Source organism: Muscardinus avellanarius (assembly GCF_963383645.1).
Source record: "Muscardinus avellanarius genome assembly, chromosome: 1".
NCBI lineage: Eukaryota > Metazoa > Chordata > Mammalia > Rodentia > Gliridae > Muscardinus > Muscardinus avellanarius.
This window is the reverse complement of record NC_137786.1, coordinates 173,743,308-173,760,663: the sequence shown is the minus strand read 5'-3', so window position 1 is coordinate 173,760,663 and position 17,356 is coordinate 173,743,308. Positions and strand designations below refer to the sequence as shown.

General features: G+C 40.0%; 1 protein-coding gene across 1 annotated transcript in view; it reads right to left on the bottom strand.

Moving 5' to 3' along the window:
• Positions 1 to 631: 631 nt before the first annotated feature.
• Positions 632 to 17,356, bottom strand: part of RSF1 (remodeling and spacing factor 1) — a gene marked incomplete at both ends in the record, with an annotated part of 138,027 nt that continues 121,302 nt past the window's right edge. Inside the window, 7 exons of the mRNA XM_080707422.1 lie at positions 632 to 1,197; positions 2,361 to 2,549; positions 7,423 to 7,643; positions 9,594 to 9,801; positions 10,556 to 10,623; positions 11,426 to 11,535; positions 12,908 to 12,962. Of these exons, the coding sequence (XP_080563548.1) occupies positions 632 to 1,197; positions 2,361 to 2,549; positions 7,423 to 7,643; positions 9,594 to 9,801; positions 10,556 to 10,623; positions 11,426 to 11,535; positions 12,908 to 12,962 (1,417 nt within the window). The remainder of the gene's footprint in view (positions 1,198 to 2,360; positions 2,550 to 7,422; positions 7,644 to 9,593; positions 9,802 to 10,555; positions 10,624 to 11,425; positions 11,536 to 12,907; positions 12,963 to 17,356) is intronic.

Genomic DNA, 17,356 nt, shown 5'->3' with positions numbered 1-17,356 from the left:
TTTTTATGATGGTACTTTCACCGTCTCTTCTTTATTTAAAGTGTGCTAACTCCAATAGTAAACAAGTTGATTTCACGAAGGCTGTTACTAAATGACTTATGCATGATGTTATCTACAATTCTCAAACTGCACACTATAGACGTAAACTTTTAAAAGGTCTGTTAATCATCATCTATGCCATGAATGTTTAAATATAATATATATTTAATATGAAAAAGCTAAAGCACAAGTGCTTTCTCCCACCCCTAAATTCTGTTTTGGGCCCTTATAGATTTGGAATGCATTCTTATTGACCCTTTTCACAAAGTCAGGAGAGCTCAGGAAATATAAAGGCAAAAATATACAAATCTTTGTTGTTATTATAGTAAGATTTTTTTTTTTCCATGAATGAAATTACCAAGGACCATGAACTTGGAAAAAGAAAAATCAAAAGAAATTTACAACAATTATTCATCTTCAAAGTTCAAATCTGGTCACTTCACAGAAAGACTTCAGGGTTTGTTGAAATTTTTCTTCTAAAAAGTCATTCTGTAGTGGAGTTTTCTAGGAAAAATTAAACAGCTTTTAATAACTGGCCCGCTGGTGTGAGAGCTACCGTGGAATAAATTAGCACAAAAATGGAAAAAAAGTCTTATAACTGTTCACTGTTACAGACATAATCAACAAGGTCAGTCACTCTCAAAAGCTCGTCTTCTTCCTCTTCCTGTGCCCCTGCCTCCTGGCCGCCACTCGTGCCATTGGGGGCTAGGCTCGCGTTGGCTGTGCTGCTGTCCTTGGGCGCCTGAGGCTTCTCAGCTGGCTTGCCAATCAAGTTCTCTATAGCTTTGCCAGGACTCTGTCCATTGGTGGAAGGTAAATCCACTAAGCTGTAGTCCAACGGGCTCCCCACTTTGCCTACATTTTCAAAGTCCTCTTCCTCGTCGCTTTCTATCCGGTACGGCTTCTTGGTGCTCTCTTGCTCTGAGGGCAGGACCCTGGGCTGACTGTCACGAGCACACTGATCTGCATCTTCACGAGCACTGTCACAGCTCTCCTCATCTGTCTCAATCCGGTGCAGCCGTTTTCGGGATGGTTTGCTTTCTTCCTCCTCCTCGTCTGCTTCTGAATACTCATCTGTGCTTCGACCCCGCTTTCGAACCGATCGCTTTGACTCTTTAGCTAGCTCATCATCTTCAGAGTTCTTGGACATATAGCTCTCTAGAATAAACAGCAGAGTTAAGTACTGGCAGTGGAACCACAGATTTACATACTTTTTTCTTCAGCAGTCACCAACGGCCTGCTTTCAGACCTACTCACAAGTAAATACTTCCCTTCACAACTTGGCCCGATTTCTCTCAGTCCCATAATAATGCCCACTATGATTCAGAGCATACTTTACCTATAATTTTGGGATAGGAAAATTTCCTGAGGAAGAAATCTGCTCATTCTTTTCTGTGAATGGCAGGCCCTATGGTCTTTGTCATAAATACTCCACATTTTGTGTGTGTGTGGTACTAGGATAGAACTTTTAGGGGCATACTACACCCACAGACCTATTTTATTTTTTATTTTGAAACAGCCTCAAAAAGTTACAGGGGGCCTCATAAATTGCTGAGGCTGGCCATGAACCTGTGACCCTCAAGCCTAATTTTTATTTCATTTTATTTCTTATTTGAAGATAGGGTCTCACTAGGTTGCTGAGCTAAGGCTGGTTTTGAACCTGCAATTCTCCTGCCTCAGCCTCCCAAGTACTGGGTTTACTACCATGCCCAGCAGTAGTGAGACTCTCACTAACTTAGCAAGACAATGTTTCAAAATAAAACAGGAGCCTGGTGTGGTGGTGCAATCTTGTAATCCCAGCATTCAGAAGGCTGAGACAGGAAGATAGTGGTTCATGGCTTCAGGTACTTAGTGAGGACCTTTGCAACAGTGAGACTCTGTTTCAAATAAAGAATAAAAAAATAGGGCTGGGGGTATAGCTAAGAGGTAGCATGCCCTGGGTTCTATCCCCAGTACCACACACACACTAAAATAAATAAATAAAAAATAAAATGAAATAGGGCCAGGTATGGTGGTGCATACTTGTAATCCCAGTACTTGGGAGGCTGAGACGGGAGAATTGCAGGTTTAGGGTGCCCAGCTACTTAGGTCCTCCACAACTTAGTGAGCCCTTGCTTCAAAATAGAGAATAAAAAATAGGGCTGGGAGGTGTAGCTCAGAGGTAGAATGCCCCTGGGTTCCACCCTCAGGAACACACACACACACACACACACACACACACACACACACACACAGTGCATAATTACAATTCTGAGTTCACCTCTTCACAGTACCTAGTTCTGCTTGCCCATACTTCTGTGCACATGAGATCTACTCCTTACCTTCACTCTCGGAGCTGGAAAGCCTGCGCTTGTGAATTCGCCTTATCTCTTTGCCACGTCGTAAACTCTTCTGGGAACCATCACTTTCTGAATCTTCTTTGTAGTTAATTTGCCTTTTTTGGTTCCTCCTCGATCTCCTTCTCCGAGTTTCTACAAAATCATCACTAAAATCGTCGCTAAAGTCACTTTCTATTAAAAAAAAAAAAGGAAGAAGACATATAAAATATAAGTTCATTAAGAAGAAGTATAACTTGCTTAAACTATAAAAATGTAAAGCCATTAAAATTTTTGGATGGTGCTGGGCATGGTGGCACACACCGGTAATCCCAATACTCAGGAGGCTGAGACAGGAGGATCAGAGGTTGGAAGACAGCCTTAGCAAGTTGTGAGACCCTCACCAACCTAGCAAGACCTTGCTTCAAAATAAAAATAAAATAGGGCTGGGGGTATGGCTCGGAGGTAGAATGCCCCTGGGTACAATTACTAGTACCATAAAAAAAGATGAATAATAACTTTTAAATCTTATTTTCTTTTTTTCTAAAATAGGGTTTCACTAGGTTGCTATGGGTCTCACTAAGTAGCTGAGGCTGCCCTCTAGCCTGCAAGCCTCCTGTCTCATTCTCCCAAGTACTGGGATTACGGGCAAGCACCACCATGCCTGGATTCTTTTCTTTTCTTTTTTTTTTGGTGGTATGGGGGTAGAACTCAGGGGCTTTCTTCCTCTGGGCTATATTCCCAGACCTATTTTATATTTTATTTGGAAACAGGGTCTCACTAAGTTGCTGAGAGCCTTGCTAAGTAGCCAAGGTTGGCTTCGAACCTGTGCGATCCTCCTGTCTCAGCCTTCCAACTGCTGGGATTGCAAGTGTACGTCACCACACGCAGCTGGCTTATTTTTTTTTTAATGATTCCATCTGTGGGGCTTATAGGTGCCAAAAATCAAACAGTACATTATTAGCTGGGCACAATGGCACACCCTATAATCTCAATACTTAGGAGGCTAAGACAAGAGGACAGCAGGCTTGAGTCCATCACATGGTAATGTAGCAACACCTTACTTCAAAATAAAAATTAAAAGGGCTAGGAGGTGCCGAGTGTGGTGGTGCCCCCTTGTAATCCCCACACTTGGGAGGCGGAGACAGGAGGATGACACAGGTTCAAAGCCAGCCATGCTGGCTTAAGAGACCCTGTTTACAAATAGAAAAAAGTATAAAATAGGTCTGGGAGTGTAGCCCGGAGGTAGAAGGGTTTCCAGGAACCCCAGTACCACCAAAAAAAAAAAAAAAAAAAATAATAATAATAATAAGGCTAGGGATGTGGCTCAGTGGTAGAATGCTATGGGATTCCATCCCTAGTACAATAAAAAAATTATTTAAAGGTATACTATTAGCAGTAAATCTTCATGATAAAAAAATGTAAAAAAAAAAAAAGGCTTGGGGTAAAACTGAGTGGTATACTGCTTCTCTAGCATGCATCCTTAATTCAATTCTAAGAAATGCTAAAAAAAGAAAAGGTTTTAATAATTTGTATTTTATTCAGAGTAGAGCTACGTCATCAGGTAGACAGGTAGCACAAATGTTCTTCTTGACAGTCACCAGAATCTTCTTCCTGTTACTCTGCTGTTCCTACCTGTGGTACACTCATAATAATACGACCCTCTCACCAAAGAAAACGCAAAAGCCTGTTACAAGAGTTATAGAGTAAGTATGTGCTCTCGTTTTCTCCATGTGAAATGGTCGAAAACCTGCTAAATAAAGCATAAAGGAGCAATCTCAAAGCACTGCCAAGTAAGCATTGTTCTCATCATCAAAAAGCAGAGTGAGTCTGGCTTTCTGTCAGAAATGTTTATCAGTAGTGCTTACAAATTCCACTTTATTCAAACTTGTTCTCTACTGGACCACAAGCATTTCAAAATGGCTGGCCAATAGTTTGGGCAAATCTGGTACAAACTGAACCTAACAGTGATGGTAAGGAGTATATTTATCGATTAAAATAAAGAGTTCACAGATACATCCTGATATAAACAAGTAAACATATGAAGAAGGAAAAATCCTTTCTCATATAATAATGACTAAAGTATAAAAGGACTGTCAGAATTGGAAAATCCTCAATGGATGCCAAAATTAGTAGGGAAAACATCTGATAAGAAACAGGATATGTATATACCATCAAAATATCTTCCTATAAATTGCTTGTAAGAAAAAATAACATAGCCGGGCGTGGTGGCGCACGCTTGTAATCCCTGCACTTGGGAGGCAGAGACAGGAGGATCACGCAGGTTCGAAGCCAGCCATGAGTGCTGGAGACCCTGTTTCCAAATTAAAAAAATGTAAAAATAGCCGGGCGTGGTGGCGCACGCTTGTAATCCCTGCGCTTGGGAGGCGGAGACAGGAGGATCGCGCGGGTTCGAAGCCAGCCGTGCTGGCGCAAGAGACCCTGTTTCAAAAATATAAAATAGGTCTGGGAGTGTAGCCCGGAGGAAGAAGGGCTCCCAGGAACCCCAGTACCACCACCAAAAAAAAAAAAAAAAAAAAAAAAAGTAAAATTAGGGCTGGGAGTGTAGCCTGGAGGTAGAAGGGCTTCCAGGAACTCCAGTACCACCAAATCAAAAACAAAAACAAAAACACAACAACATAAAGAGGCCAGGGAGACATAATACTACTATGATATTCCTGCCAAAAATGCATGGCCTTAAGCCAGGTGTGGTGGTGCTAGCCTGTAATCCCAGTACTTGGGAGGCTAAAATGGGAGGATTGTTGGTTCGAGGACTGCCTCAGCAACTTAGTGAGACTCACACCAACCTAGCAAGACCCTGTTTAAAAGAAAGAAATAAGAAGGGCTAGAGTGTGGCTTGGAGGTTGAAGAATGCCTCTGGGGTTCAATCCCCAACACACACACACACACACACACACACACACACACACACACACTCCCCAAAACACACAGACACACACACACACAATCCCCAAAACACACACAGACACACACAGACACACACACAGACACACACACACACACACACACACACACACACACACAAAATGATCTGAATCTGATCACATGGAAACAGAAAAACCTATATTACATTGAAGGACATTTTTTTTGTGTGTGTGCGGGTCTGGGAATGGAAATGGAACCCAGGGACATTCGACCTCCAAGCTATACCCCAGCCCTATTTTTTATTTTTCATTTTGAAACAGGGTCTCACTGAGTTGCAGAGGGCCTCACTAAGTAGCTGAGGCTGTCCGTGAACTGCGACCCTCTGGTCTCAGCCTTCTGAATGCTGGAATTATAAGTGGGTGCACCACCATGTCCAGCCACTGTGAGACATTTTACAAAATAGCCAATATGTATTCCTTTAAAATGTCAAGGTTAAACTGGGTGTGATAGAACATTCTTGTAATCCCAGTATCTGGGAGGCTGAGACAGGAATATATTACGTTTGAGGCCACCCTTAGCAATTTAGTGAGGCCCTCCACAAAGTAGTGATACTCTGTTTCAAAAAAATAAATAAATAAAATAAAACAGGGTTGTGCATGTAGTTGAGACTTAGAACAATCCTGGTTCAATCTCCAACAGGGCAAAAAAAAAAAATAAAGTTAAATTAAATTTAAAAAGCCAAAGTCAATCAAAACAAAATTTGCAGCACATTCCAGATTAAAGAAGACTGAAGATACATGTTGGAATACCATATACAATTTAAATAAGTAATGTTAAATTTACTAATTTTTTTTTTTTTTTTTTTTTTTTTTTTTTGGTGGTACTGGGAATGGAACCCAGGGGCCTTCTACCTCCGGGCTATAATCTCAGACCTATTTTATATTTTTATTTGGAGACAGGGTCTCTTAAATCAGCTGAGGCTGGCTTTGAACCTGCACGATCCTCCTGTCTTAGCCTCCCAAGCGCGGGGATTACAAGCGAGCGCCACCACGCCCGGCTCAAATTTACTAATTTTGATAATTGTCCATATGTAAGAAAATAAGCCTGTTATTTGGAAATTATCACTGATGAAGAAGCACAATTCTACAGCTTATTCAAGAGCTTATAGAGAGGGGAAAGGAGGGCTAGAGAGAAAAGAGATAACACTAGCCCACAAGGATGGGCAGAATCAGGGATAAAATACTCATATCTGTACACACCCATCTCCAATGAGATGACAGCCACCTACTTGCCAATTACATAAAGTACTCCTATCTTTTCTTTCAGTGACTGTGGCTCTCACTATTCAGTTAGTAAAGATATGCATAAGATACACCACTGCTAGTTTGGTTGTCAGCTTTTTGAGAATGATTTCCAAGAAGCAATATGGAAATAAAGGCATGGGAACCACTTGACACCAAAAGGATTCACTGTCATCCTACATGATTCTGATATAAAGTTATATCAATTTGTAGATATTTTTCTCTGATGTGCTATAAGTGAGAAATGTAGTTGCTAGTAAGTCCTAAGAAAAGGACACAAATATCAAGCATGGGGGTGCATGCCTGTAATCCCAGTACTTGGGAGGCTGAGACAGGAGGATTTCAAGTTTAACACCAGTCTCAGCAACTTAGCAATTAAGTTTTATAAACTTCATAAAAATAAGAGGCAAAAATGCCCCTGGGTTCAATAATCTCCAGCATGAAAACAAAAACAAACCAAAAAAAAAAAAAAAAAAAAAAAAGAAAAGGAAAAGGACTCAATGTTTTATCAGAAAGCTTATGTTACAAATAAATGAAATTTTATTTTAAGAATTCGTAGCTCAGCCAGGTGTGGTGACGCACACTTGTAATCCCAGCATTTGGGAGGCTGAGACAGGAGGATCGTGGTTCACGGACAGCCTCAGCTACTTACTGATACCCTCTGCAACTCAGTGAGACCTTGTTTCAAAATAAAGGATAAAAAAAATAGGGCTGGAGTATAGCATGGAGGCAGAATGTCCTTGGGGTCCATCCCCAGTACCAAAAAAAAAAAAAAAAAAAAAAAAAAAAAAAAAAGAGAGAGAGAGAGAAAAGAGAACTCTTAGCTCCAGAAGTCATATATATCAGTTTGTATGACATGGATGAACATTCTTTTTTTTTACCAGAGTCTCTACTATTCTCCTCAGATTCCTCCTCTTCATCATCATCAGAGTACTTTTTCTTCGGGGTCTTTCTCCGTAAGCGTCGGCTTTGCCTCATGGGCCGGGAGGGATGTCTTCTGAGTCTTCGACTACAGAAATCAGTGTCGCTGTCATCATTAGATGGTGGATCTTCTTCACTTTCATCTGGGTTTTCATCAGATACAACAAATTCATCTTGTGATCTGTCCAAATAAAAAACAGACTTCGTCTTTTGGAATATCCTCATGTGCCTTTAATTCAGCATGTCAAAAAGTGAATTCATGCCGGGCGTGGTGGCGCACGCTTGTAATCCCCGCGCTTGGGAGGCAGAGACAGGAGGATCGTGCAGGTTCGAAGCCAGCCGCGCGCGCTGGCTTAGGAGACCCTGTTTCCAAATAAAAATGTAAAAATAGGTCTGGGAGTGTAGCCCGGAGGTAGAAGGGCTTCCAGGAACCCCAGTACCACCAAATAATAATAATAATAATAGTAATAATAATAATAATAATAATTAATTAATTAAATGAAAATAAATTTTAAAAAAGTGAATTCATTTTTCCAACCTACTCTTCTTTTGGGCCCTAGATGTGGTATTTGGTATCATCACCATTCAATAACTCAAACCAGAGAGACACCAATTTTAATCCTAATTATTTCCTTTTTATTTCTCACTTCTAAAGCCTTCAGTGGGTTTTTCATGATTTTCAAAACAAATCCCAAACTCTTATGTGTGACAAATAAAACACTCCATAAAATATTTTTCCTGTACATCTGTATGCTAATTTCTATCTTACAAGCAATCATGCAGAATAACGTTTTTGTGCTAGAAAGCCTATCACCACTAACAATCTAAAAGGAGAGACTGCAGAGTGCTGCAATAGCTGCTCTGCACACAAGTCCTCCCTGTTCTTCCATACTGGATTATTTGTGACTACATGTTACCAGACGACATTAACTAATTACTTATTTCTCACACTTAACTGAAATTTGGACTTGGTACCAGAGTGGTACAGACCTAGAGAAAGCGCTCAACAAATCAGAGTTCAACTGCAGCTAATCAAACTTATAGTTTTGAATATTAAACAAACAACTATAAACCTAGTTTTTACTTTAATCTAAAAAGAACCAAATTTGCCAAGCATGGGGATGGATTCTTGTAATCCCAGCATTGGGGAGGCGGAAACCGGAGGATCACCGTTCGGGAAAAGCCTCCATTACTTAGCAAGGCCCTTTGCAACTCTGAGACCCTGTTGCAAAAATAAAGACAGCAGGGCATGGTGGCGCATGCTTGTAATTCCAGCATTTGGGAGACTAAGACTAGGGGATTGTACTTTGTGGACAGTCTCAGGTACTTAGTGAGGCCATTTGCAACTCAATGAAATCCTGTTTCAAAATAAAGAATAAAAAATTGGGCAGGGGGTGTAGCTCGGAGGTCAAATGGCCCTGGGTTCTATCCTCAGACCCCCCCCCACACATATATATATATATATATATATATATATATATATATATATATATATATATATGAATGAAATGAGCTGGGCTTGGTGGCTCACACTTGTAATCCCAATACTTGAAAGGCCGAGACAGGAGAATTGCAGTTTCAATGCCAGGCTCAGCAACTTCTCAAGGCTCTCAGCAACTTAGTGAGACCCTGTGTCAAATAAAAAATAAAAGCCAGGCGTGGTGGCGCACGCTTGTAATCCCAGCATTTGGGAGGCTGAGACTAGGGGATTGCGGTTCGTGGACAGCCTCAGGTACTTAGTGAGGCCCTCCGCAACTTAGTGAGACCCTGTTTCAAAATAAAGAATAAAAATAAAAAATAAAAAATAAAAAAGGCAGGGGGTGTAGCTCGGAGGTCGAATGCCCCTGGGTTCCATACCCAGACCTACCAAAAAAAAAGAAAAAAAAAAAAAGGCTAAAAAATAGGGCTAGGGGTATAACGCTTGGGGGTACAATGCCCCTGGGTTCCATCCAGTCCCACAAAATAAATAAATAAAATTAAAAAAAAAGAACCCAAATCTGCATTTTAAAATCTGCTTTAAATACAATGAAAACAGATTATCTATGTACAAGAAGAACAAAAGCCCCAGCATGCCAAGGCACACCCTCTGAGCTGGAATCGAGAAGATGGGGTCTTGTGGCAGGCAACATACCCGTCGCTGATCTTGAACTCGTCCTCACTCTCTTCCTCATCCAGGTTGCTATCACTGTCTAGATCATTCAGTCTCCGGCGTTTCTTGCGTCGAGCAGCTGCTGCCCTCTGGGGTCGTTTATTTTCCTTTCTTTCTTCTTCTAAAATAGTAGAGATGTCTTTCCCACGATGACCTGTGATGGTGGAGATATCTTTTCCTCGGCCAACTCCTGAAGGGGAGAGAGAACTGTATGTTTATTAAATCTTCCCCTCAATTGCAGATGGTCCTTATTTGTGTGTAGCGGCTCTTCATTTCTTTCTTCCTACAATATGCAGATTTTTTATCACTTCCAGTGCCATGAGTTCTCATCAAGGCATTTAGCATTTCTTTATCTTAATGAACACAGCTCACAATGTAGAAAATGTCTTTTGTTTATTTATTTATTTATTTATTTATTTATTTATTTATTTATTTATTGGTGGTACTGGGGGTGGAACCCAGAGGCTTTCTACCTTCAGGCTATACTCCCAGAACTTTTTTATAATTTATTTGGAAACAGGGTCTCACTAAGTTGCTGAGAGCCTCACTAAGTAGCTGAGGCTGGCTTTGAACCTGCGCGATCCTCCTGTCTCAGCCTCCCAAGCACGGGGATGACAAGCGTGCGCCACCACGCCCGGCGAAAATGTCTTATTTTTTTTCAATATAATTTGAGTATTAGAATATTCACTTTTTCCCCTCTTTTTGTAACTGAGGAATGAACCCAAGGGCATTCTGCTCCTGCAAGCTATACTTCCAGCCTTTTTTTTTTTAAAAAAAATTCTGAAACAAGGTTTCACTAAGTTACTTTGTATTTGAGACAATTAAAATCAATAGACATAGTGATCCCAACTGGAGAGAAAAGTAAAAAATATGTTCAATGACCTAATTTGGCCATTTGAATTAACTTGTTGGCATAGTTATATGAAAAATTGATAAAATCATACCTCCACCATCAGCCTCTTTGATATCATCTTCTATAGCTTCATCAATTGCTTCATCAAACTCATCAAATCTAAAATACATATAATGGTAACATTATAGTCTATCCTGCTTTTTTTAAACTTTTAAATATCAACTACTGTAGGTACCTGCTATAATCTGATGACTAGATCTCTACAAAATTTAAATACTGAAATCCTAACCACCAACATAATGGTCTTAGGAAGTGGGGTCCTCATGAATAGGTAATACCCTCAAAAAAGAGTGCAGAGAGAACCCTCATCCCTTCCATGATGTGAGGTTACAGTGAGAAGATGGTCATATATGAAGAAGCAGGTGATCACCAGACACCAGAACAGCACCACCGTCTCTTGAACACCATGTGAATACAGGGCCAGCAGGCACATCTATAAACCAGAAAGCAGGATCTCACCAGAGTCCAAAACTGCCAGTGCCTCGATCTTGGGCTTTCTGGTTTCCAGAACTATGAGAAATAAATTTCTGTTGTTTATAAGCTATCCAGGTTATGGTACTTTGTTATAGCAGCCCAAACAGACTAAAACAGTAATCAGCAAAAACAAAAACAAATGTTTGTTTTTCCATTGCTGGGGATCAAACTAGGGCCTCATACATGGAGGTAAACCTTTCACTTAGCTTTATCTCTGACTCATCAAAAAATTTTTACAAGTGTCAGGTGCCCTATCACTAAGACATTCTATGGCCCCGGGGTCCTGGGATCAATACCCAGTAGATACCAAGAGACACCTGTATAAACAACAGCTAATCATCACTGTAATAGAAACCATTTTAGGTCATTTCTAATTGTAAAAACATTTTATACTCTTTCACTATAATCATTTCCAAGTATTTTATACCTGTAACTTATACATTTCCGTGTTCTTGTTGACCGCCTTTCAAGCAAGTTAGCTTTGGATTTTTTTGAATCTTTTTTCTTTTCTTCTTGATCTTCAGGAAAATCTGGCTCCTTTAACAATATGAAAAGTATATAAGTATAAAAGAACAAAATTCCTTGGAATTAAGTTTTGTAAACTCCATCTAGGCAGCACAGTGAAAGGTCTGAAAAAGTTTGAGATTTATCCTGCCCAAACTGAATGTACTTGGCAACACTCATTACACAGATTAAAAGAGAAATACTGGTGATTAAAGGATGAAACAATTCTGTACTAAATTACTACTTAGCCGGGCGTGGTGGCGCACGCTTGTAATCCCCGTGCTTGGGAGGCTGCGACAAGAGGATTGCACAGGTTCGAAGCCAGCCTCAGCTACTTAGTGATGCTCTCAGCAACTTAGTGAGACCCTGTTTCCAAATAAAGTATAAAATAGGTCTGGGAGTATAGCCCGGAGGTAGAAAGCCTCTGGGTTCCATCCCCAGTACCACCAAAAAAAACAAAAACAAAAAACAAAAAACACTAACAATCAGAAAAAGGCTTTCTATTGACATAATCTTTTAATCGATGACAAAATTTGACACGAAGAACTTATTCAATAGATATGTATGCTGAATGAATAAAATAGCTGATTTAAATGAACAGGGTATGATGCTGAAGGAAACTAACTTCACAAGCTCTTTAAGTCTGTGACTTCATGACCTCAGCCTGAATGAAATTACTTATCAAATGAAGGATTTCTTCATTTCAAATGGGGAACCATGCTGCATGCAGTTTCAGTCATTAAGAGACACTTTTCTGAACCATACACTAATAAATGCCAAATAATAAACATTCAAAAAAAATCCAAAGTGAACCATTTGGGAGGCTGAGACCGCAGGATTGTGGTTCGCAGACAGCCTCAGCTACTTAGGAAGGCTCTTTGCAACTCAGTGAGACCGTTTCAAAATAAAGAATAAAAAATAGGGATGGAGGTATTGCTTAGAGGTAGAATGCTCCTGGGTTCCACCCCCAGTACTGCAAAAAAGAAACAAAAGAAACAAAAGAGAAAAAAAAAATCCAAAGTTTAAGTACCAATACAAGGCATCAGAAACCCCAAAGCAGGAAATTGAAAACCAAATCATCCTAAACTGTTATTTAGTTATTTTACATAAATAACATATGAAAAGCTAAATACATTATCTGGTTCAGGGTCAAAGCAGCGGAACACATACCCCAAAGCAATTGAGCCATATAGTCTGCGTGTGGTATCACATTTGTGGGTTACCTGAACACATGTGACTTCAACCTCAATCATGAAGGAATATCAGTGGTTTCTCTAAGACCTTTAATTTTCATTTTAATAAAACAGGCATATTACATGTTTAAAAATAGTCATATGACATATAGTGAGTTAAGTTTTACAATAAATATTATCCTCTTTAAAACAACTTCAAGACAGAAACTTACTTGTGGAGGAATGATGTTTTCAATACTGATACCCACATATACCAAGCGTTCTTTCCTTTAAATAAAAAAACAAATATACATACAAAATAAAATTACTAAAAAAAGGTAAGAAAATATCAATAATGTAAAAAAATGGAATTACAATCTCATAGTATGCAGAGGCTGTATCACTGATGTTAGCTATCATTTTATTATTTATAAAATGAATAAACTAGATTTTTAAAATACTAAAATAAAATTTTGAATATCATATGTATTAACACAGTGATAATCTTATGGTAACCAACAGTTTTATGAAAAGGAACTACACATATCACCTTATCAAGGTCCTGGCAAATGACACTAAGACCACTCACTCCTTGCAATAGAGGAGAGGGGAAAAAAGGCTCTGTGTTCTACAATGCCATAATGAAAATCCTTTCGAGCCAGAAATGGGGACACAGAGCACTAGTGACATGCCCAGCTTCATTTCCAAGAAACAAACTTTGGTTGATTTTTTTGGTAATACTGGGAATGAAACCCAGGGGCTTTCTACCTCCGGGCTACCCTCCCATACCTATTTTATATTTTATTTGGAAACAGGGTATCACTAAGTTTCTGAGAGCCCCACTAAGTAGCTGAGACAGACTTTGAACCTGTGCAATCCTCCTGTCTCAGCCTCCCAAATACTGGGATGACAAGTGTGCACCACCACACCTAGCTTTTTTGATTTTAATTTTTAAAAATCTTAGGTATATAAAATAGGTGCTTTGTCAGGTTCTCCCCAAATTAAGTTAATTCTTAAGGACAGCTGAGTTCTAGAGTATGTTATAATGACTTAAAACAGTACCCACACTTCCACTCTTTACTTGCAATGTCTCTTCTGGAGGGAAATTAATGCATCCACTTGTCTGGGTCATTTTTCCTCCCTCCCTCTCTCCCTCCCTTTTGTGGTACTGGGTATTGAACTCAGGGGCATTCTACTCCAGGCTATGCCCCCGGCCCTACTTGTTGTTGTTGCTGTTCTTTATTTGAAACAAGATTTCACTAAGCTGAGGAGGGCCTCACTAAATAGCTGAGGCTGGTTATAAATCTGTGATCCTCCTGTCTCAGTGTCTCAGTCTCCCAAGAACTGGGATTATAAGCATGTGCTACCACACCTGGCTTATTTTCTTATTTTATTTTATGGTTCTGGGGATTGAACTCAGGGGTGTTCTACCTCTGAAATATCCTCCCAGCCCTACTTTGATTTTGAAACAGGGTCTCACTAAGTTGTTGAAGGCCTTGCTAAACTGCTGAGGCTGGCCTTGTACCTGTGATCCTCCTGTCCCAGCTTCTCATGTACTGAGATTACAAGTGTGCGCCAACATACCAGCTTGTCTGGTTCTTTTAAAGTGTGGCCTTTACACTTGTACAATTCTTTGGCCCTGTAAACAAGAATCTCAGAGATATATTATGAAGTTTTTAAGTACAAACTGGCATATATGAAAATGATTTTAATCCAAACTTGATAAAATAATTTACAGTAATAAAGTTGTAACTAGGAAAGGAAACCACAGTATTAACTAGAGTAAACAAACTTTATGGTTTGAACTATCTGTTATTAAATATGTGTGCCACATACCTGTCTTACAATAATATGTTTATTGAGGTATCAGTTTTCTCCTTTATACCTTGAAATCTCTACTTTCACTTTGCCACTATTTCTCTCAACTAAAAAAAAAACAAAAACGTTTTTTCTTTTCTGGTGGCACTGGAGATTAAACCCAGGGCCTCCCATATGTCAGGCAAGCACTCTACCATGAAGCTATAATCCCATTTCCTTTAAAAACTATATTATTATTATTATTATTATTATTATTATTATCATTATTTGCAGTACTGGGGATTGAACCCAGAGACATTTTACCTCCAAGCTACACCCCCAGCCCTATTTTTTATTCTTTATTTTGAAACAAAGTCTCACTAAGTTGCAAAGGGCCTAAGTAGCTGAGGCTGTCCAGGAACCCAGATCATCCTGTCTCAGCCTCCCAAACACTGGGATTATAAGCATGCACACCACATCTGGCTAAAACTATATTATTTTGAGACAAGACTCTAGCTAAGTTGCCCAGGCTGCTTTTGAACTTGGATCCTCCTGCCTATCTCAGCCTCCAGTAGCTGGGATTACATATATTTGTTATCTCTCCTAGTCCAAAAAAACAAAACAAAACAAAAAACATGTCTTCATGTTTACTATATTAGGTCAGGTTTGGTAAATAAGATAGTTCCTGCCCTCACAGTTATTTAACAACTGACTAGAGACCATTACAAACAATAATGGAAACATAGAAAAGGTATAGGTTAATTTTACGTGAAGAAAGGCTTTAAACAGGTGGTAACATTTGAAGATTCTAGGTTCAAGTTTTCATCACATTCTCTTGTAATTTTTGTGCCATAGGTACTAGTGATCGAATCCAGAAATTTCTACCTGTGGGCTAGGCCGGGCATGGTGGTCCACGTTTATAATGCCAGCATTTAGGAGGCAGGGATTGTTGTTCACGGACAGCCTCAGCTATTTAGCAAGGCCCTTCACAACTCAGTGAGACTCTGTTTCAATAAATGAAAAGAATGAAAAAATGGGACTGGGGTGTAGATCGAAGGCAGAATGTGTATGGGTTCCATCCCTAGTATTGAAAAAAAATTTATACTTTTAAGCCGGGTGTGGTGGGGCATGCTTGTAATTCTAATACTTGGGAGACTGAGACAGGAGGTTTGCAGATTCGAGACCAACCTCAGCAACTTATTGAGGCCCTCTGCAACTTTAGACCCTTTTTCAAAATAAAGAATAAACAATAGGGATGGGTGTATAGCTTGAAGGTTGAAGGCCCCTGGGTTCAATCCCTAATACTGAAAAAAAAAAAATTTTTTTTACACTTTTAGTGTGCATTATAGTCTCACATCAAAATGTAATTCATAGTGATAGTGACATTTCCTTCCTTCCTTTCATCCTTCCTTCATTCCTCTTTCTTCCTTCCTTCCTTATTTTTGTGGTACTGCAGTTTGAACCCAGGGGCATTCTACTTCTGAACTACACTCCCACCCCTATTTTGAAACAGGGTCTCACTAAGTTGTGAAGGGCCTAAGTAGCTAAGGCTGGTCGCAAATCTGCAATCTTCCTGTCTCAGCCTCCCAAGTACTAAGATTACCAGTGTGTGCCATCACACCTGGCATTAATTTTATTTTTTAAACAGGCTCTCGCTAAGTTTCTCAGGTTCTCACTAAGTAGCTGAGATTGGCCACAAACTTGTGATCTTGTCTTAGCTCCCTAAGAACTGAAATTACAGGTGTGTGCCATTGCACCCAGGTTATTCAGTGCTCTTATACAAAAATGCACGTATTCCAGCCCGGTGTGGTGGCGCACACTTGTAATCCCAGCATTCGGGAGGCTGAGACAAGAGGATCGCGGTTTGCAGACAGCCTCAGCTACTTAGTGAGGCCCTCTGCAACTTAGTGAGACCCTGTCTCAAAATAAAGAATAAAAAACAGGGCAGGGAGTGTAGCTCGGAGTTGGAATGCCCCTAGGTTCCATCCCCAGACCTTAAAAAAAAAAAAAATTCAACTTACTACATGTTGTACACTGATTCCAACAGCGCTTGACTCTCTTAGTGCCTCCATCTATAGGTCTTACCCTCTTTTAAAGATTGTCCATCATTCCCTTCACGTACTTGTTTTCTCCTTTACCTGGTTTGGATTCTACATCCATGGTTATAAATACTTTTTTGCGAGCCAGGCATGGTGGTGCACGCTTGTAATCCCCGTGCTTGGGAGGCAGAGACAGGAGGATCGTGTAAGTTCGAAGCCAGCCGTGCTGGCTTAGGAGACCCTTTTTCCAAATAAAAAAAAGCATAAAATGGGTCTGAGAGTGTAGCCCCGAGGTAGAAGGGCTTCCAGGAACCCCAGTACCACCACCCCCCAAAAATACTTTTTTGCATATACTTAAAAAAAAATTTTTTTTGTGTGTGGGTCTGGGGATGGAACCCAGGGGCATTCTACCTGCAAGCTACACTCCCTGCCCTATTTCTTATTCTTTATTTTGAAACAGGGTCTCACTAAGTTGCGGAGGGCCTCACTAAATAGCTGAGGCTGTCCGAGAATGGCAATCCTCTGGTCTCAGCCTCCCGAATACTAGGATACAAGCATGTGCCACCACATCTGGCTACACTTTTCAAATTCTCTCTCTCTCCTTCCTTCTTTATATTACCTAAAAAAATTCTGACTCTGATTAAATCCAACTGTACACTAGCAAAGCACTAGTAATAGTACCTTGGAAATACACAGCTACCTGAATTCCCAGATAACCTCTGGTGCCAACCTTTGGAGGTGATGGTTGTAAGTCAGTGAGTATAGTCCTAAAACATCTTATTTCATACAGCACAACTGCTCTGAATCTCTAGAGAGCTGCTGGTTAGTTACTGACTAGTGACTGAT